Source organism: Bufo bufo, chromosome 2, assembly GCF_905171765.1.
Source record: "Bufo bufo chromosome 2, aBufBuf1.1, whole genome shotgun sequence".
NCBI classification, from domain to species: Eukaryota; Metazoa; Chordata; class Amphibia; order Anura; family Bufonidae; genus Bufo; species Bufo bufo.
The window spans coordinates 432,139,103-432,161,263 of NC_053390.1; the positions used below are offsets into that span (position 1 = coordinate 432,139,103).

The following is a 22,161-nucleotide window of genomic DNA, read 5'->3' on the forward strand; positions in this document are numbered from 1 at the left end:
AGTGGTGGGTGACGTGATGCCTGATTCTCTGCTATGACATGAAGACAGATTCTGTGCTGACATAAGGCCAGATTCTCTGTTAAGGGACCTCTCTCTTCTTTCTGGGTGCCGGGGCCTAAATGTGTGACAGTGGCCTGTTCCAGTGGTGGGTGACGTGAAGCTTGATTCTCTGCTATGACATGAAGACAGATTCTGCGCTGACATAAGGCCAGATTCTCTGTTACGGGACCGCTCTCCTCTGTCTGTGTGCCGGGGCCTAAATGTGTGACAGTGGCCTGTTCCAGTGGTGGGTGACGTGAAGCCTGATTCTCTGCTATGACATGAATACAGATTCTGCGCTGACATAAGGCCAGATTCTCTGTTACGGGACCTCTCTCCTCTGCCTGGGTGCCGGGGCCTAAATGTGTGACAGTGGCCTGTTCCAGTGGTGGGTGACGTGAAGCCTGATTCTCTGCTATGACATTAAGACAGATTCTGTGCTGACATAAGGCCAGATTCTCTGTTACGGGACCTCTCTCCTCTGCCTGGGTGCCTGGGCCTAAATGTGTGACAGTGGCCTGTTCCAGTGGTGAGTGACGTGAAGCCTGATTCTCTGCTATGACATGAATACAGATTCTGCGCTGACATAAGGCCAGATTCTCTGTTACGGGACCTCTCTCCTCTGCCTGGGTGCCTGGGCCTAAATGTGTGACAGTGGCCTGTTCCAGTGGTGGGTGACGTGATGCCTGATTCTCTGCTATGACATGAAGACAGATTCTGTGCTGACATAAGGCCAGATTCTCTGTTACAGGACCTCTCTCTTCTGTCTGGGTGCCGGGGCCTAAATGTGTGACAGTGGCCTGTTCCAGTGGTGGGTGACGTGAAGCTTGATTCTCTGCTATGACATGAAGACAGATTCTGCGCTGACATAAGGCCAGATTCTCTGTTACGGGACCGCTCTCCTCTGTCTGTGTGCCGGGGCCTAAATGTTTGACAGTGGCCTGTTCCAGTGGTGGGTGACGTGAAGGCTGATTCTCTGCTATGACATGAATACAGATTCTGCGCTGACATAAGGCCAGATTCTCTGTTACGGGACCTCTCTCCTCTGCCTGGGTGCCGGGGCCTAAATGTGTGACAGTGGCCTGTTCCAGTGGTGGGTGACGTGATGCCTGATTCTCTGCTATGACATTAAGACAGATTCTGTGCTGACATAAGGCCAGATTCTCTGTTACGGGACCTCTCTCCTCTGCCTGGGTGCCTGGGCCTAAATGTGTGACAGTGGCCTGTTCCAGTGGTGGGTGACGTGAAGCCTGATTCTCTGCTATGACATGAATACAGATTCTGCGCTGACATAAGGCCAGATTCTCTGTTACGGGACCTCTCTCCACTGCCTGGGTGCCTGGGCCTAAATGTGTGACAGTGGCCTGTTCCAGTGGTGGGTGACGTGAAGCCTGATTCTCTGCTATGACATGAAGACAGATTCTGCGCTGACATAAGGCCAGATTCTCTGTTACGGGACCTCTCTCCTCTGCCTCGGTGCCGGGGCCTAAATGTGTGACAGTGGCCTGTTCCAGTGGTGGGTGACGTGAAGATTGATTCTCTGCTATGACATGAAGACAGATTCTGCGCTGACATAAGGACAGATTCTCTGTTACGGGACCGCTCTCCTCTGTCTGGGTGCCGGGGCCTAAATGTGTGACAGTGGCCTGTTCCAGTGGTGGGTGACGTGAAGCCTGATTCTCTGCTATGACATGAATACAGATTCTGCGCTGACATAAGGCCAGATTCTCTGTTACGGGACCTCTCTCCTCTGCCTGGGTGCCTGGGCCTAAATGTGTGACAGTGGCCTGTTCCAGTGGTGGGTGACGTGAAGCCTGATTCTCTGCTATGACATGAATACAGATTCTGCGCTGACATAAGGCCAGATTCTCTGTTACGGGACCTCTCTCCTCTGCCTGGGTGCCTGGGCCTAAATGTGTGACAGTGGCCTGTTCCAGTGGTGGGTGACGTGAAGCCTGATTCTCTGCTATGACATGAATACAGATTCTGCGCTGACATAAGGCCAGGTTCTCTGTTACGGGACCTCTCTCCTCTGCCTGGGTGCCTGGGCCTAAATGTGTGACAGTGGCCTGTTCCAGTGGTGGGTGACGTGATGCCTGATTCTCTGCTATGACATGAAGACAGATTCTGTGCTGACATAAGGCCAGATTCTCTGTTACAGGACCTCTCTCCTCTGTCTGGGTGCCGGGGCCTAAATGTGTGACAGTGGCCTGTTCCAGTGGTGGGTGACGTGAAGCTTGATTCTCTGCTATGACATGAAGACAGATTCTGCGCTGACATAAGGCCAGATTCTCTGTTACGGGACCGCTCTCCTCTGTCTGGGTGCCGGGGCCTAAATGTGTGACAGTGGCCTGTTCCAGTGGTGGGTGACGTGAAGCCTGATTCTCTGCTATGACATGAATACAGATTCTGCGCTGACATAAGGCCAGATTCTCTGTTACGGGACCTCTCTCCTCTGCCTGGGTGCCTGGGCCTAAATGTGTGACAGTGGCCTGTTCCAGTGGTGGGTGACGTGAAGCCTGATTCTCTGCTATGACATGAATACAGATTCTGCGCTGACATAAGGCCAGATTCTCTGTTACGGGACCTCTCTCCTCTGCCTGGGTGCCTGGGCCTAAATGTGTGACAGTGGCCTGTTCCAGTGGTGGGTGACGTGAAGCCTGATTCTCTGCTATGACATGAATACAGATTCTGCGCTGACATAAGGCCAGATTCTCTGTTACGGGACCTCTCTCCTCTGCCTGGGTGCCTGGGCCTAAATGTGTGACAGTGGCCTGTTCCAGTGGTGGGTGACGTGAAGCCTGATTCTCTGCTATGACATGAATACAGATTCTGCGCTGACATAAGGCCAGGTTCTCTGTTACGGGACCTCTCTCCTCTGCCTGGGTGCCTGGGCCTAAATGTGTGACAGTGGCCTGTTCCAGTGGTGGGTGACGTGATGCCTGATTCTCTGCTATGACATGAAGACAGATTCTGTGCTGACATAAGGCCAGATTCTCTGTTACAGGACCTCTCTCCTCTGTCTGGGTGCCGGGGCCTAAATGTGTGACAGTGGCCTGTTCCAGTGGTGGGTGACGTGAAGCTTGATTCTCTGCTATGACATGAAGACAGATTCTGCGCTGACATAAGGCCAGATTCTCTGTTACGGGACCGCTCTCCTCTGTCTGGGTGCCGGGGCCTAAATGTGTGACAGTGGCCTGTTCCAGTGGTGGGTGACGTGAAGCCTGATTCTCTGCTATGACATGAATACAGATTCTGCGCTGACATAAGGCCAGATTCTCTGTTACGGGACCTCTCTCCTCTGCCTGGGTGCCTGGGCCTAAATGTGTGACAGTGGCCTGTTCCAGTGGTGGGTGACGTGAAGCCTGATTCTCTGCTATGACATGAATACAGATTCTGCGCTGACATAAGGCCAGATTCTCTGTTACGGGACCTCTCTCCTCTGCCTGGGTGCCGGGGCCTAAATGTGTGACAGTGGCCTGTTCCAGTGGTGGGTGACGTGAAGCCTGATTCTCTGCTATGACATGAAGACAGATTCTGCGCTGACATAAGGCCAGATTCTCTGTTACGGGACCGCACTCCTCTGTCTGGGTGCCGGGGCCTAAATGTGTGACAGTGGCCTGTTCCAGTGGTGGGTGACGTGAAGCCTGATTCTCTGCTATGACATGAAGACAGATTCTGCGCTGACATAAGGCCAGATTCTCTGTTACGGGACCTCTCTCCTCTGCCTGGGTGCCGGGGCCTAAATGTGTGACAGTGGCCTGTTCCAGTGGTGGGTGACGTGAAGCTTGATTCTCTGCTATGACATGAAGACAGATTCTGCGCTGACATAAGGCCAGATTCTCTGTTACGGGACCGCTCTCCTCTGTCTGGGTGCCGGGGCCTAAATGTGTGACAGTGGCCTGTTCCAGTGGTGGGTGACGTGAGGCCTGATTCTCTGCTATGACATGAATACAGATTCTGCGCTGACATAAGGCCAGATTCTCTGTTACGGGACCTCTCTCCTCTGCCTGGGTGCCTGGGCCTAAATGTGTGACAGTGGCCTGTTCCAGTGGTGGGTGACGTGAAGCCTGATTCTCTGCTATGACATTAAGACAGATTCTGTGCTGACATAAGGCCAGATTCTCTGTTACGGGACCTCTCTCCTCTGCCTGGGTGCCTGGGCCTAAATGTGTGACAGTGGCCTGTTCCAGTGGTGGGTGACGTGATGCCTGATTCTCTGCTATGACATGAAGACAGATTCTGCGCTGACATAAGGCCAGATTCTCTGTTACGGGACCGCTCTCCTCTGTCTGGGTGTCGGGGTCTAAATGTGTGACAGTGGCCTGTTCCAGTGGTGGGTGACGTGAAGCCTGATTCTCTGCTATGACATGAATACAGATTCTGCGCTGACATAAGGCCAGATTCTCTGTTACGGGACCTCTCTCCTCTGCCTGGGTGCCTGGGCCTAAATGTGTGACAGTGGCCTGTTCCAGTGGTGGGTGACGTGATGCCTGATTCTCTGCTATGACATGAAGACAGATTCTGCGCTGACATAAGGCCAGATTCTCTGTTACAGGACCTCTCTCCTCTGTCTGGGTGCCGGGGCCTAAATGTGTGACAGTGGCCTGTTCCAGTGGTGGGTGACGTGAAGCTTGATTCTCTGCTATGACATGAAGACAGATTCTGCGCTGACATAAGGCCAGATTCTCTGTTACGGGACCGCTCTCCTCTGTCTGGGTGCCGGGGCCTAAATGTGTGACAGTGGCCTGTTCCAGTGGTGGGTGACGTGAAGCCTGATTCTCTGCTATGACATGAATACAGATTCTGCGCTGACATAAGGCCAGATTCTCTGCTACGGGACCTCTCTCCTCTGCCTGGGTGCCGGGGCCTAAATGTGTGACAGTGGCCTGTTCCAGTGGTGGGTGACGTGAAGCCTGATTCTCTGCTATGACATGAATACAGATTCTGCGCTGACATAAGGCCAGATTCTCTGTTACGGGACCTCTCTCCTCTGCCTGGGTGCCTGGGCCTAAATGTGTGACAGTGGCCTGTTCCAGTGGTGGGTGACGTGAAGCCTGATTTACCTACATGTTGCTGCCTTTTGCAGCCCTCTAGCTCTTTCCTGAGCTGTTTTACAGCCTTTTTAGTGCCCAAAAGTTCGGGTCCCCATTGACTTCAATGGGGTTCGGGACGAAGTTCGGATCGGGTTCGGATCCCGAACCCGAACATTTCCGGGAAGTTCGGCCGAACTTCTCGAACCCGAACATCCAGGTGTTCGCTCAACTCTAATCCTGATGCATCCTGGATGGATTACTCTCCATTCAGAATGCATGGGGATATGCCTGATCAGTTCTTTTCCGGTATAGAGCCCCTGTGACGGAACTCTATGCCGGAAAAGAAAAACGCTAGTGTGAAAGTACCCTTAGGCCTCTTTCACACGGGCGTTGCGGGAACATGCGCGATTTTTCCGCGCGAGTGCAAAACATTGTAATGTGTTTTGCACTCGCGTGAGAAAAATCGTGCATGTTTGGTACCCAAACCCGAACTTCTTCACAGAAGTTCGGGCTTGGGATCGGTGTTCTGTAGATTGTATTATTTTCCCTTATAACATGGTTATAAGAGAAAATAATAGCATTCTGAATACAGAATGCATAGTACAATAGGGCTGGAGGGGTTAAAAAAAAAAAGGACCTTTGGTGACGTCACTCCAGTCATCACATGGTACGTCACATGATCTTTTACCATGGTGATGGATCATGTGATGACCGGAGTGACGTCACCACAGGTCCTTTTCCTGCACACAGCAAAGAAGAAGACAGAAGAGAAGCTGGCTGGTCGAGCAAGTGGATTAAGGTGAGTTAAATTATATATTTTTTTTTTAACCCCTCCAGCGCTATTTTACTATGCATTCTGTATTCAGAATGCTATTATTTTCCCTTATAACCATGGGAAAATAATAATGATCGGGTCTCCATCCCGATCGTCTCCTAGCAACCGTGCGTGAAAAATCGCACTGCATCCGCACTTGCTTGCGGATGCTTGCGATTTTCACGCAACCCCATTCATTTCTATTGGGCCTGCGTTACGTGAAAAAACGCACAAAGAGGAGCATGCTGCGATTTTCACGCAACGCACAAGTGATGCGTGAAAATCACTGCTCGTGTGCACAGCCCCATAGAAATGAATAGGTCCGGATTCAGTGCGGGTGCAATGCGTTCAACTCACACATCGCATCCGCACGGAATACTCGCCCGTGTGAAAGGGGCCTTAGTCTGCAGGAACCTAGGGGCTAGGACAGTGACTGGGCAAAGTCTCAGGATTTCAGGTTCTGAAATGTCTTCTCTCTGCCTGTTCCTATTCTGGCCATAGATACTGCCCCTGGTACAGATAGATAATACTGTAATGTAAGGGATCAGCAACCTTCTGCACTCCAGCTGCTGTCAATCTACAACTCCCAGCATGCGCAGCTGTTCTTGTAACCCCCCCCCCCCCCCCATTAAATTGAAAGGAGGATTCTGGGAGTTGTAGTTTCAGAACAGCAGGAGGTGACTGATCCCTAATTTAGGGCTCATGCACACAGGCGTTGCCCGGCCGTGCCAGTATTGCAGCCCACATACAGCGGGTCCGCAATACACGTGCACCAGCCGTGTGTACCCCGCATTCAAGTCAATGGGTCTGCAATACATGTTCTATTTTTTTGCAGTGCAGACAGATCACGGACCCATTCAAGTTGAGTTGCGGGGGGGGGGGGCCATACAAAAATTTTCTGTGGGGCCCAGTCACTTCTAGTTACGCCCCTGGATATAGATGCAGTAATGGCAGCAGACAGAACTAACAGCGTCCTGTATTTATCTGTTTTGATACCTTATAGTCTTAGAATTATTAGATAAAAATGGCATAAATTCGCCAGGAAATATTTCATTCGCTGGCGATAATCCATAAATATAAAAAAATATAGAGACGCCATTCGGGTATAATATAATTAAAATCCAGTGCTTTCCCCGCTGATACGAATTGTCCGTATTTACAATATAGGCCGCCGGACGGTCGATGATTTTATTTTCCGGTAATAAATCTCACAGAAATACGCCTTTAAATATGCGTTGGGCATGAAAGTCGGCTTTGATAACGCAGGTAATTTCGTAATTATAAATTTTATTGAAAATCATATAAATCTTCCCTTCTATTGTTTATTTCAATAAAATTTTATGAACGGAATACACAATCATGTTAATAGTGTTTAGCACCGGCTCAGCAAATCTAATTTCAGCTCTGAGATTTCCAGTTTTTACTAGAGAGAGATGGCCGCCAGGCTCTTGATCTGGCGATAAATCAAAAGCGAACAAAGTGTACCCGTTCAAAAATTCTGACCGATCCACGGATAAAGCGTTGTCAGCCTTTTGCTTCCCTGAAATGTGTACGAGCGACATATATTCATGAACGGCCTATTCGTCTTGAAAATTAGGTTGAAAGGGTTTTGCGGGTATTTGTATCTATACACTTTAAGCGACGTGCGATCGACCGAGTACTTTGCGTTAGCGGTTAACAGAGTGTGACTGTGTCCAATTCTCATAGCGGGCGATAGCGCCCACACGGTTTATGCAATTTTAACTAATCAAGATAGTGTATTTACATTATACATTGAGGTCTCTAATGTACAAGCTTGGGGGTTCGAATCCCGGCATAAACATTTCAGAAATAGAGATTAAATTTATATATATATTTTATATATATATATATATATATATATATATATATATATATATATATTTACATATATTAGAATATATTATATATTCTAAATATATAATAATATATATAAATATATTATGGCTAAAAACGTATATATATAAAACATTTTCTGAAATGTTTCTGCCAGGATTTAAACTCCCAAGCTTGTACATTAGAGGCAAGGACGTTAACCACTACACTATACAACTACATGTTAACCTGCACAGAAATATAAAATAAGTCTTCTGCTGAATAGGAATACTCACTAAATCTGAAACTACTATGGAGGTTTTTCTGACATAGTTCAGCATTCAACTTGATAGCTGAGTGGATGAGGTCCTTGCCTCTAATGTACAAGGGGTTGTAAGTTCATTAAGTCCAGAGTCAACACAGCCGTCTACCAGGATATTTTGGAGCACTTCATGCTTCCTTCAGCAGACGACCTTTATGGAGATTGTTACTTCATTTTCCAGGAGGACTTGGCACCGGCCCACACTGCCAAAAGTACCAAAACCTGGTTCAATGACCATGGGATTACTGTACTTCATTGGCCAGCAAACTCGCCTGACTTGAACCCCATAGAGAATATATGGTGCATTGCCAAGGGAAAGATGAGAGACATGAAACTGAACAATGCAGAAGAGTGGAAAGCTGCTATTCAAGCATCCTGGTCTTCCATAACACCTTAGCAGTGCCGTAGGCTGATAGCATCCATGCCACGCCGCATTAAGGCAGTAATTGATGCAAAAGGGGCCCAAACGAAGTACTGAGTACATATGCATGATTCCTCTTTTCAGAGGTCCTACATTTTTCTATTTAACATCCTTTTTTTATTGATTTCATGTAATATTCTAATTTTCTGAGATTGTTACTTTGGGGTTTTCATAAACTGTATGCCATAATCATCCAAATGATAACAAATAAAGGCTTGAAATATCTCGCTTTGCATGAAATGAGTCTATCTCATATGTTAGTTTCACCTTTTAAGTTGCATTACTGAAATAAATGAACTTTTGCACAATATTCAAATTTTTCGAGTTTTATCTGTACAAACTGTGGCGAAACTAACCTCGCCACTGAGTTTTGGAGGGGCCTGGTTGCCAGCCTCTTGCCCCAGGATTATGGGCCCTCTCATCAGCCCATGCTAAACTAAAACCCCATGGCAATTTGACTGTGTTTGTGGCATCTGAGCGCTGTTTGGATATTTTGAGCGCTCAGATCCAAGCCATCTGGGGACATGTTAAATGTCTATGTTACTGTAATGGTTAGGACATTGTATATTTAAATAGCGATGTCTGTCCTATTGTCCCCACGTGTGTATTGGCGATTTCCCTTTGTCCTGAGAGATAATTGAATTACCCCTCGGTTGTCTCCAGGACAGAAGACATTGTGTATTCTCCTGCCTGTGATAATTACATCAACCCATTGTGTAAGGTAATTGTATCACAGGCAGAGGGGAGGATTTTGTGTGGGAGTGTTTTACTGTATTGTACGTGTTTATTGGTTGTTTTTACAAAACCCTGTGGGTGGTACTAGTGTGTAACAATGTTATATAAGATCAATAAACGCACAGCCCTGGGTGACCACTGCTTGACCCTCAACACGGAGCCTCGACTCGTTCTTCGGGGGATTCACTGTATGCTGTTAGAGACTGATTGCTAGGAGTGTAAGCCGCTTGGTTGCGTTTCCTATTTGTCTGCTAGCAGCTATTTGTGAGGTTCCGTTCAGGAGTTTGGAGCATTGCCTTGTATGCCGTTACACAAACTCCATGCAGATGTTTTCCTTGGTTGGATTCGAACCTAAGAACCCAGTGCTGCAAGGCACCAGTTGTAACCAGTGAGCCACCATGCTGGCCATATCTATCTGCACATAGCCATTGTGCTTCCCTCATTAATATGCACAACATCAGAGCAGAGCAGCGCCAAACAGAAACAATGGGACACAGTACTTAGCTGAGCGCTTCTGCCACCTTAATTTACCAATCAATGGAGGTCTCAGCACCAAAACCCCATCTGATCAAATTGACACATCAGATGCCCTTTCAATCTATATTGTGAACAGTATACAGTCTGTTGAGTAGGCTCTTTAAGGCCTTGTTTGCACTAGTGTTGTGGCTTCTGAGAAGCTATGACAGTTATAAAAGATCCACTGTGTAACAGATTCTGATGGATCTCATTGATTTATAATGAGTACCGCAGGTTTCTTACCAGAATTCATATGTATTGTATATAACTTTGTTCTTTTTTTTAAACAGGGCCATTAAAAGGGTTTTCTGTGATTTTAATACTGATGACCTATCTTCTAAATAGGTCATCAGTATCTGATCAGTGGGGGCCCGACATCAGCTGTTTGAGAAGGCAACGGCGCTCCTGTAAGTGCCGCGGCCTTCTCTCTGGTTTTCCCGATCAGATACTGATGACCAATCCAGAGAATAGGTCATCAGTATAAAAATCTTGAAAACCCTTTTAATTGATTCATTATATCACATGGATTTGCCTGGATCTTTTTCAATCTAAAGATGCACGCAACTCATGTTTGGCTCAAGAACACAGTTGAGGACGGTTAATATACTTTTCTTTATAAAAACATGTATTGCATAAGTGAATGCTCCATTGGTGTGAACTGGGAATGAATCAAAATCATGTGAAAGGAAAATACTTTTGTGTGTGAGCCACCACGGAGATGCCGAACACTTTAATCACACATTCCAGTACTGTGCCCTCTTATTCAAGCAGTGTAGAAAACAAATCTGTGACCCTGTAATGTCTAAAGCAGGCACCAGAGTTCAAGTGTAAAAAGAAGAGTAAATCCAAAAATCCAAACAATCAACAGAAGCCGTCTGGGTGTCTGGGTGATTAGGTTTCAAAACTCATATTTTAAGGCCACATTTGAAATAACTTAAATTATTTCATGCAAATAACCTAATTCCTCAGGGTACTGCTACTGTGCAAAACTGCATTACTTGCACAAAACAAGATTTCCCAGCTGGCATGCCAGGAGACTGCACCTGCTTTCTGAAACCCCAGGTGTGTGTAGGGCATATTTACTGGGTCAAGTATGGTTGCTTTCCTTAATTCTCCATACTGATGACATTTTAACCATTCTGCTCATAGTTCTGTGTAACCATACTGTTTCAGTAAAACATGGACTACTGTGTATATGAAAGTCAATGGGTCCGCAGAAAATCACGAAAAACGGCACAACGGACACGGACTAAAACAACAGTCATGTGCATGAGGCCTAAGTCTCCAAGGGCTGGCTACAGGAACCACAGCAGTACAGGGACCATGGTAATTCTCAGTAGTATAGAGTGCTATCACAGTTGTATTTTCCGTTTGTATATGTATTTCGCCATAGTGATGTGCACCTACATACAGGTTGTGCTGACTCAATCCCCCACATTTTTTCTTTGTAGTATATATTGGAGGCGTGGCGATCTCCTTGGAGTCATGCACACCTGACCAGTCAATCTGTCCTGGAGGCTGGTTTTAAAGTCAGTATAAAACTGAGTCTGCATATATAGAACCTACCAGTAGCCATTTGGCTCCAGGAGAAGTATATGGTGGGCTCAGCGTGCATGTTGGTACTTGCATCCCTGGATCCGATGAAAGCTGTAATGGCATCGGACGGGGTTAAAAGCAGAGTGTGCTTGGCGTGTATGCTGACCTGCATTCCCTGGATTTTGTGTGGCTGTCATGGCCCATGAACAGGTAGGAACTAGTGTTAGGGACCACTCATTAGAGGCGACCTTGACGTGGTGAGTGGCTTATTATGCTTTGGCCAAAATGTACACCAATGCCTCATCCAGCATGGAGGCAGGGCAGAATGCTGGATATAGAGTGCTATCACATTTGTATTTTCCGTTTGTATATGTATTTCGCCATAGTGATGTGCACCTACATACAGGTTGTGCTGACTCAATCCCCCACATTTTTTCTTTGTAGTATATATTGGAGGCGTGGCGATCTCCTTGGAGTCATGCACACCTGACCAGTCAATCTGTGCTGGAGGCTGGTTTTAAAGTCAGTATAAAACTGAGTCTGCATATATAGAACCTACCAGTAGCCATTTGGCTCCAGGAGAAGTATATGGTGGGCTCAGCGTGCATGTTGGTACTTGCATCCCTGGATCCGATGAAAGCTGTAATGGCACCGGACGGGGTTAAAAGCAGAGTGTGCTTGGCATGTATGCTGGCCTGCATTCCCTAGATTTTGTGTGGCTATCATGGCCCATGAACAGGTAGGAACTAGTGTTAGGGACCACTCATTAGAGGCGACCTTGACGTGGTGAGTGGCTTATTACGCTTTGGCCAAAATGTACACCAATGCCTCATCCAGCATGGAGGCAGGGCAGAATGCTGGATATAGAGTGCTATCACATTTGTATTTTCCAATTCTCAGTACTGGTTACTGTCTCTATGAGTATATAACATTTTCATGGCAGCATGGTTCTCCTAGCATCATTCCTAGCATGGTTCTCCTAGCTGTTGCTGATTCAGTGTCTGTCAAACAGAACTTAAAGGCATCTGTCATCAGAGTTGTACCTATGAAACTGGCTGACCTGTTGTATGTGCGCTTAGCAGCTGAAGACATCTGTGTTGGTCCCATGTTCATATGTGCCCGCATTGCTGAGAAAAATTATGTTTTGATATATGCAAGTGAGCCTCTAGGAGCAACGGGGGTGTTGCCATTACACCTAAAGGCTCTGCTCTCTCTGCAACTGCTCCGCACTCTGAGCTTTGACAGGGCCTGAAGTGATCACGTTTACACTGCCTGGCCCTGTCAATCAAAGTGCAGAGGGCCCGGCCACTGCAGAGAGAGCAGAGCCTCTAGGAGTAACGGCAATGCCCCCATTGCTCCTAGAGGCTCATTTGCATATATTAAAACATAATTTTCTCATTGATGCGGGCACATATGAACATGGGACCAACACAGAAGTCTCCAGCTGCCAATTGCACATGTAACAGGTCAGCCAGGTACATAGGTACAAACCTGCTGTCAGATACCCTTTAAAGTTCCAGTTGCCCTGAAGTAAAATATGTAACAAGATCCCCAAATACAGGGTAAATAAACAAAGTGAAATAAGAACAATATTAACAGTGACGCCACATTACAGTAATCATGGTTAAAATGTCGAACAAAGATATAACACAAAACAAAAATAGTGAACACACAATAGTGAACACATGCTTGAAGAATAAACACTATGAAGTCAAAAAAAAACAGTGATGCTTACAGTGATGTCACAGGACGGGAAGAATGAACACAGCGATGTCAAAGAAATGAAATAGCGATGCAACAGCTATCAAAACATAGCAATATTGTCAAATTCTAAGAAGACAGTGATTTCAAAGCACAGGGGGTAGAGATGAGTGAACTGATTCTTAAAATTTGGAATTCAACCTGAATATTTAATATAATTCTTATTCTATCGCATCTGAATTTTAAGTGATTTGATTCGGGAGAGGAGAGAGAGAGAGCTAATCTCTAAACAGGCACCATAGACACAGTCTAAAAATATAGAAAAAATGTACTGCTTACTAGTTAGGTATTGCAAGGCTAGATACACAAAGAACACAGGTTATAATCCACACACAAAAAAGGACACTAGAACAAAATGTGATATTTGCAATTTACAAGGTTTATATATCTATTCGATTGCTATTAAACATTCAGGGGCAGATTTATTGAGACCAGCGTTTTAGACGCTGGTCTTAATAAAGCCTCATCACTGTCTGTGTTTCCGCCGAAGTTATGAAGTTCTAAATGTAAGACAGCTTACGAACAGTCTTGCATTTAGACCATTTTCTACACCTAAAACAGGCGTAGAAAATGATGAATGAGACGGGCCTGCCAGCTTGCCCATCCCATTCCCCGTCCACTCCACGCCCACAATTTTTTGACCTGGCATGAGCGGGGAGAAGTAGCAGATAGGCATATTTCAGTATCATAAATTACCCTCTCAATTTATTAAAGATTTGTCTACAAAACAACCTACATTCGGTTCATGTAATATATAGCCATACATTCTGATGAGATAGCAAAGTTTTTGTGATTTTGTTCTAAAAAAACAGCATCATTATACAAATTGAATTGCCCATAGTGATGCTACAGTACAAGGGTAATAAACACAGTAATATCACAGAGCAGAGCTAATACAGCTAAAAAAACAAAGAAGGCGCAATAAAAGCATAATGCACACAGTTATGTCATAGGACATGGATAATAACACTAGTATTATAGGCGCTACAGAAAACGTACAACTGCGTATGATGTTTAAAAAAACACATTTCAATTTAAAGAGGACCTTTCACCAGTTTATACATTATTATAGCAATACCTTAGGCTGTAGATTATGATTAGGAGGTGTCATCTTGGTACTTTATTTGATGATCCGCTCCTCCGTTGCGGTGCTGTGCCCCCTGTTCTGTTTTGGCACCCTGTATGCTAATTAATTGCATCAGTAAAGGGAGGAGGAGATGGCAGCTTTTCTCAGGGGGCATCTCCTTCTCCCTGGCTGTGCCACCGTCCAATCCCAGCAGACCGTGTCACAGCCTTTGAGGGAAAAACAGCTCACCTTCCCCCTGGCTGTCATTGGACAGCAACGGAGGACGGATCATCAAGTAAAATACCAAGGTGAATCTCCTAATTATAAGCTACAGCCTTAGGTATTGACTTAATAAAGTATAAAGTGGTGGAAGGTCCTCTTTAAGGGCAACGAAAAGTTAAACACATATGTGTTTCAGAAAATTTTTAGCTGGAGCCTTCCTAAAATGACAAATTAAAGAGGTTGTCCAAGATATTCAAAAAAATTAGCCAAATGCAGGGAATGTATTAAAAAATAACAGAATATCTTATACTCACTGGTTCATCCCTCCTCCACTCCAGCACCATGTCTCCGGTCCTCCTTGACCTTTATTTATATGAAGAGACATGCCCAAATAACCCAAAAGGCTATTGTGGCCAATCACTGGCTGTCGTATACTGCTGAGGCCAGAGATTGGCTGCAGTGATCACATGGGGTATACAGCCACAGCTGCAGCCGAATAAACTGAGTACCACAGGGAGGAGCAGAGAGAGATTGAGAGGGTGAGTAAAGATTATTCGAACACATTCCCTGGCTTTGGCCTATTTTTTGATTATCTGGAACAACCCCTTTAAGTGAAATAATTTAATAAACTTTTACACAAATAGGTGCACTACTGTGGTGGATGCAATCAACAAAATCTGACTAAACCCTCACACTGATGTTAAAATTTGACTTTAGCCAATATATCCTTATATGAAGGACATACCGGGCCCCGCGCACCACGTCAAGGTATCTCAGGTGGCACGGATTAACGCTAACCTACCTGTGCCGTATGGGTAGTACCAGGTGCCAGTGGGCGAATTACAGGAGCGTAAGGTCCGACTCACAGCAAACAGCTCCCCAGTAGTGCACCTATTCGTGTAAAAGTTTATTTCATATAGTCAATTACATCCACACATTTTGTTATCTGGTGTAGGATGTTTTTGTGGCACTTGTGGTCGGCTGCGGGCATCCTCTATTGCATGCATTTTTTGTTGGGGATCGCCATTAGCAACAGACCACATGTGCAGGATTTGCTCCCCCGGGTATAGATGCATAACTGCATACGGGGTCGAGCATTTCCTGCTTTTTGAGACCACGTTATTTTGTCATGTAGTTTATATATGTATGCTTGGAGGTGTATAAACTCCATATTTGAATGTGCCTAATTTTCATCTATAGGCAGCATTCGGTGCATCTCTGGGTGGGAGATTTGCTACCCCCGGGTATAGATGCATAACTGCATACGGGGTTGAGTATTTCCTGCTTTTTGAGACCTTGTTATTTTGTCATGTAGTTCGAAATAATTTAATCCAACACTTTTATAAATTTGTGCAATTACATTTTGGTGTTATTTATACATCTCCTACATATTCTATTCATATACTGTGAATCCTTACTGTTACAATTAGCTACATTTTGGAACAGCATAAATAAATCTGATGATCTTGGAATCCGACACTATAATCATACAGAAGTCCCCTCGCCTATGACCAAAGCTTGCTCTGGACAAAATATTACTCTTTATTAGAAACAAATGAAGCATTGGAAAATTCGATTCGGCTGCTTCGCTGAATTTTTCAACAAAAATGTGCTTCGTTAATACAATCATACTCATCTCATCCATTTGATCGCAAAGAGCCGTCTGCCGCCATCTTGATTGAAGATCTAGCGCAAAATCTCGCATGGTCCATCATGACATCACCACGTTGGCTGGCGTGGTGAGGTCATATGTCATCATGCACGGGATTTCGCACGGGCTCTTCAATCAAGATGGTGACGGCTGACTCTTCACGTTCAAACGGATGAGGTAACTATGATTTATTTACCTTTTACTGGCATTTCAGTGAAATCGATTCAGGGAATCAAATTTTCCCTGAAATTCGGATCAAAGTTCGCTAATCTTTATTCATACTCATGTTATCAACAAAATGTCCATGAAAATCTGTTAACAACTATTTTCCAGTACATACATGTACAGAAGATGTTTAGCAGCTAATGAAAATATAATTATACTGCAGACAATTATTTTCTGTCAATATGAACCACCTCTTTCCTATAGACATTAAACATGTCTTTTGTAGAAACTATTTGCATTCCCCATGTAATAACAATTCTGGAGCAATTATTCTTATGACTCTATGTTGTGCCATTCTTTTATAATTCCTACTAGAAGTTATGAATGAATTACTAGCAGTTTGCAATAATGGTCTGGATGGGTGTTACCAGTTGAGGGTGTGTCCCTGCAGAGTCTGGCACTGGCAGCACTGATTAGATAATGTTGACTGTGCAGGGACACATCCATTAATCACACCATTGCAGACTGCCAGTAATTCATTCATAACTTCTAGCAGGAATAATAAAGGAATGTCACAATATAGAGCCATAAGAATGGAAACTCCAGAATTGTTATTACTAAAACAGACATGTCAGGAGAGAGGGGAGCTCCTCTTTAAACAATGCATCAGTAAAAGTGTATAGCCTTAAATGTTAGAAAAAAATCTATTGTTTGGTGACGCGTCCCCCACTAACTCACTGAATGGGTGTTTAAACATGTGCATTTACTCATTTCGAAGGTCACTTACAAATGTGCGCAGATTTCGGGCACAGATCAGGCCAATAGCACCGTTCTGCTTCGGACCACAAATTATCAAAACTGTTGGCTGCTTTTTAGGAAGAGTTTTCAAGGGATACACCTGTCAAATAAAGCAGATCCATGAAGTTGTAGTTCCTACATACCCCCATATATTTATATTAATCAGAGAAACTGAGATTTTAGCATTGAGATTAATGGGAGAAGGATTGAAAAAACTGATGGAAACTTCTGCAAACTGATTGCAATTTGCTATCAGTTCTTCAATCACTTTAGACAATTTGTGGATACAAAAAACAAACCGCAGTCAAAGAAAACATCCGTCAGCTTACCCTAATTCACTGTATTGTAGGGCATATAGACCAGGTACGATCCACACATGGGTGTTTTTTTAAAGCCACTGCAGTTTTTGATGCTGTTTGAGTCAAAGCCAGAAGTGGATCCAGCAGGAAGGCAAAGTACAGTCCTGATCAAAAATTTAAGACCACTTGAAAAATGGCAAAAAATCATATTTTACATTGTTGGATCTTAACAAGGTTCCAAGTAGAGCTTCAACATGCAACAAGAAGAAATGAGAGTGAGACAAAACATTTTTTGAGCATTCAATTAATTGAAAATAACGATTAAACTGAAACAGGCTGTTTTTCAGCTGATCCAAATTTTAGGACCACATGCCTTTAAAAGGCCAAATCTGTGCAAAGATGTGGATTCATTGTCATTTTCTGTCAGATAGTCACACGTTCTGATGGCAAAGGCAAAAAAACTCTCCCTTTTTGAACGTGGTCGGGTTGTTGAACTGCATAAGCAGGGTCTCTCACAGCGCGCCATCGCTGCTGAGGTGGGACGCAGTAAGACAGTCATTTGGAATTCCTTAAATGATCCTGAGGGTTATGGAACAAAAAAGTCAAGTGGAAGACAATTGGATCCAATTGGCTGTCCATCAAGACACTGGACGATCCTCGACCCAAATTAAGGCCCTTACTGGTGCTGACTGCAGCCCCATAACCATCAGACAGCATCTGAGACTGAAGGGCTTCAAAAACAAAAAACGTCTTCAAAGACCAACGTTACTGGGACTTCTTCCAGGAGAATAACATCACTCTTTTGGCCCATCCTGGTGTTCCCCTGATCTAAATCCAATTGAGAACTATTGGGGATGGATGGCAAGGGAAGTTTACAAAAATGGACAACAGTTCCAGACAGTAGATGGCCTTCGTGCGGCCGTCTTCACCACTTGGAGAAATGTTCCCACTCACCTCATGGAAACGCTTGCATCAAGCATGCCGAAACAAATTTTAGAAATGATAAGCAATAACGGCGGAGCTACTCATTACTGAGTTGATGTTTGGAAGTTTCTGTTTTGGGGGGGTTTAGTTTTTTTTTGGAGGTGTGGTCCTAAACTTTTGATCAGCTGAAAAACAGCCTGTTTCAGTTTATTCGGTGTTTTCATTAAATGGAATGCTCAAAAAATGTTTTGTCTCACTCCCATTTCTTCTTGTTGCATGATGAAGCTCTACTTGGAACCTTGTTAAGATCCAGCCATGCTAAATATGATTTTTTTGCCATTTTTCAAGTGGTCTTAAACTTTTGATCAGGACTGTATAAGTTCTGCCTTTATACTTTCTCTTCCTTTTGAATCCACAGTAGTTCTGGCATGCGCTCAAAAGACTGCGTGAAAAACTAACATAAAGCCCCTAGCCCCCACCTCCCATTGTTCTAGTACAGTGATGCCCAACCTACGGCCCGCGGACCAAATGCGGCCTGCGAAGCCATGTCATGCGGCCCGCGCAGTGACCGGACTTTATCAGCGCAGGGAGCGCTGCGAACGGCACAGGCAGCAAAGCGATGCTGCCTGTGCCTGCAATCTCCCCGCCCAGCGCCGCCTCCTAGCTAATTTATTCACTGCACTTGCCTCTGTGAAATTAAAGAGAAGCGCCGTAATCTCGCACAGGCGCACTGGCAGAGGCATTGAAGTGCGCATGCACCGTCTTCCTGGCCTCTGCCAGTGCGCCTGTGCGAGATTACGGCGCTTCTCTTAAATTTCACAGAGGCAAGGCAAGTGCAGTGAATAAATTAGCTAGGAAGCGGCTCTGGGTGGGGGGGGGGATATCTGTGGATGACACTGAGGGGGGGATATCTGTGGATGACACTGAGGGGGGGATATCTGTGGATGACACTGGGGGGATGTCTGTGGATGACACTGGGGGGATGTCTGTGGATGACACTGAGGGGGGGGTCTGAGGATGACACTGAGGGGGGATCTGTGGATGACACTGAGGGGGGGATCTGTGGATGACACTGAGGGGGGATCTGTGGATGACACTGAGGGGGGGTGTATCTGTGGATGACATTGAGGGGGGGTGTATCTGTGGATGACATTGAGGGGGGTGTATCTGTGGATGACATTGAGGGGGGGGGGGTAGTTGTAGATGACACTGAGGGGGGGTGTATCTGTGGATGACACTGAGGGGGGTTATCTGTGGATGACACTGAGGGGGGTTATCTGTGGATGACACTGAGGGGGGTTATCTGTGGATGACACTGAGGGGGTTATCTGTGGATGACACTGAGGGGGGTTATCTGTGGATGACACTGAGGGGGGATCATCTGTGGATGACACTGAGGGGGGATCTGTGGATGAAACTGAGGGGGGGGATCTGTGGATGACACTGAGGGGGGAATCTGTGGATGACACTGAGGGGGGGGGGATCTGTGGATGACACTGAGGGGGGATCTGTGGATGACACTGAGGGGGGATCTGTGGATGACACTGAGGGGGGGATCTGTGGATGACACTGCGGGGGATCTAGGGAGGGGTGTGGGGATGTTGGGGTGGGAGCTCTGGAAGGGGTGGGAGGTCCGATAGGTATGTGGGGGTGGGAGATCCGGGAGGGGGGGCCCATAAATTTTTTTGCTATTGGGCCCAGTCATTTCTAGCTACGCCCCTGATTGGTAAGATTGGGCGGGCACTGGAGCAATAGAGCGCCCTGCTGTAGGAGAAGCCGGCGGGAGATGAAAGGAGGAGGGGCCAGCTCCTGGTGGTGTCGGGCACACGGCGCAAGCATGGCGGTGGAGGATCTGACTGAAGCCTAAAGACCAGACATCAAGGTAGACCTGCAGAAGAAAGTGACAGCGCAGTATGTGATGTATACATGTGTGTAATGTATGTAGTGCAGTGTGTGATCATCACATACTGCACTACATATATTACACACATGTATACATCACATGCCCCCTCACAGTAATAATGCCAAGATATGTGCCCTCTTCACAGTAGTAATGCTCACACATGCCCCCTCACAGTAGTTATGCCCAGATATGTGCCTCCTCACAGTAATAATGCCAAGATATGTGCCCTCTTCACAGACGTAATGCTCACACATGCCCCATCACAGAAGTTATGCCCAGATATGTGCCCCCTCACAGAAATAATGCCAAGATATGTGCCCTCTTCACAGTAGTAATGCTCACTCGTGCCCCCTTACAGTAGTTATGCCCTGATATGTGCCCTCTTCACAGTAGTTATGCCCTGATATGTGCCCTCCTCACAGTAGTTATACCCTGATATGTGCCCCCTCACAGTAGTTATGCCCAGATATGTGCCCGCTCACAGTAATAATGCCAAGATATGTGCCCTCATCACAGATGTAATGCTCGCACATGCCCCCTCACAGTAGTTATGCTCAGATATGTGCCCCCTCACAGTAGTTATGCCCAGATATGTGCCCTCTTCACAGTAGTTATGCCCTGATATGTGCCCCCTCACAGTAGTTATGCCCTGATATGTGCCCCCTCACAGTAGTTATGCTCAGATATGTGCCCCCTCACAGTAGTTATGCCAGATATGTGCCCTCTTCACAGTAGTAATGCTTACACGTGCCCCCTCACAGCGTTTGCATTTCTTTCTGGCAAAGCTACCTGGTTCCGGTCCGGGAAATTTATACCAAGTCTAGTGCGGCACCACTGTTCTAGTATATACCCTGTAGGTCAGGCAGGGCAGTAACTATATGGGATAATCTGACAATACAGACCTTGGTTACAGCCATTGCACAGCTGTGTCCTAATATCTCAATAAGTTGTTGTTTCCCAAAGCGGTAATCTTCCAGTAATTCTGTTTCTAAGGCCTCGGCTTCCTGTTTACTGAAGAGAAAAGACATAATAATTAACATTCCAAATGCAGGAGCTATTCTTCTTGGTGAGGTCATTGCAACAACACCCAGAAGTACAATAATTTAGTAAAACTTTAGATTTTCTGCCTAGTTGTTCCTTAGGCCCCTTGCAGACGAGCGTGTGCGGATAAGGTCTGGATGCGTTGCTGATGCGTTCAGTGAATAATGAGCGATTTCGCAAACAAAGTCATTCAGTTGCGATCATGTTCAGTTTTTATTGCACGGGTGCAATGCGATTTAATGCGTTTTGCACGCGCGTGATAAAAAGCTCAAGGTACACAAACAACATCTCTTAGCAACCATCCGTGAAAAATGCATCGTATCTGCACTTGCTTGCGGAAGCGATGTGATTTTCACGCAGCTCCATTCACTTCTATGGGGCCAGCATTGCATGAAAATCACAGAATATAGAACATGCTGCGATTTTAACGCAACGCACAAGTGGTGCGTGAAAACCAACGCTCATGTACACAGCCCCATTGAAATGAATGGGTCCGGATTCCATGCGGGCGCAATGCGTCCGCATCACTCATTGCACCCGCGCGGAATACACGCTCGTGTGAAAGGGGCCTTATACTTTTCCTACACAGGAGCACTATACATCCATATTGTACAGTCAGGTCCATAAATATTGGGACAGCGACACAATTCTAAAATATTTGGCTCTATACACCACCACAATGGATTTGAAATGAAACGAACAAGATGTGCTTTAACTGCAGACTGTTAGCTTTAATTTGAGGGTATTTACATCCAAATCAGGTGAACGGTGTAGGAATTACAACAGTTTGCATATGTGCCTCCCACTGGTTGAGGGACGAAAAGTAATGGGACAATTGGCTTCTGACCTGTTCCATGGCCAGTGTTATTTCCTTATTATCCCAATTACAATTAGCAGATAAAAGGTCCAGAGTTCATTTCAAGTGTGCTATTTGCATTTGGAATCTGTTGCTGTCAACTCTCAAGATGAGATCCAAAGAGCTGTCACTATCAGTGAAGCAAGCCATCATTAGGCTGAAAAAACAAAACAAACCCATCAGAGAGATAGCAAAAACATTAGGCGTGGCCAAAACAACTGTT

The 22,161-nt window shown here is 45.6% G+C and overlaps 1 protein-coding gene across 1 annotated transcript in view; it reads right to left on the minus strand.

The window, feature by feature from the left end:
* The window catches only part of YJEFN3 (YjeF N-terminal domain containing 3), a 332,305-nt gene that overhangs the window by 94,343 nt on the left and 215,801 nt on the right, over nucleotides 1-22,161 (minus strand). The window contains exons 2-3 of the mRNA XM_040420365.1: nucleotides 20,944-21,052; nucleotides 16,905-17,015 (exon numbers count right to left, since the gene is read on the minus strand). Of these exons, the coding sequence (XP_040276299.1) occupies nucleotides 16,905-17,015; nucleotides 20,944-21,052 (220 nt within the window). The remainder of the gene's footprint in view (nucleotides 1-16,904; nucleotides 17,016-20,943; nucleotides 21,053-22,161) is intronic.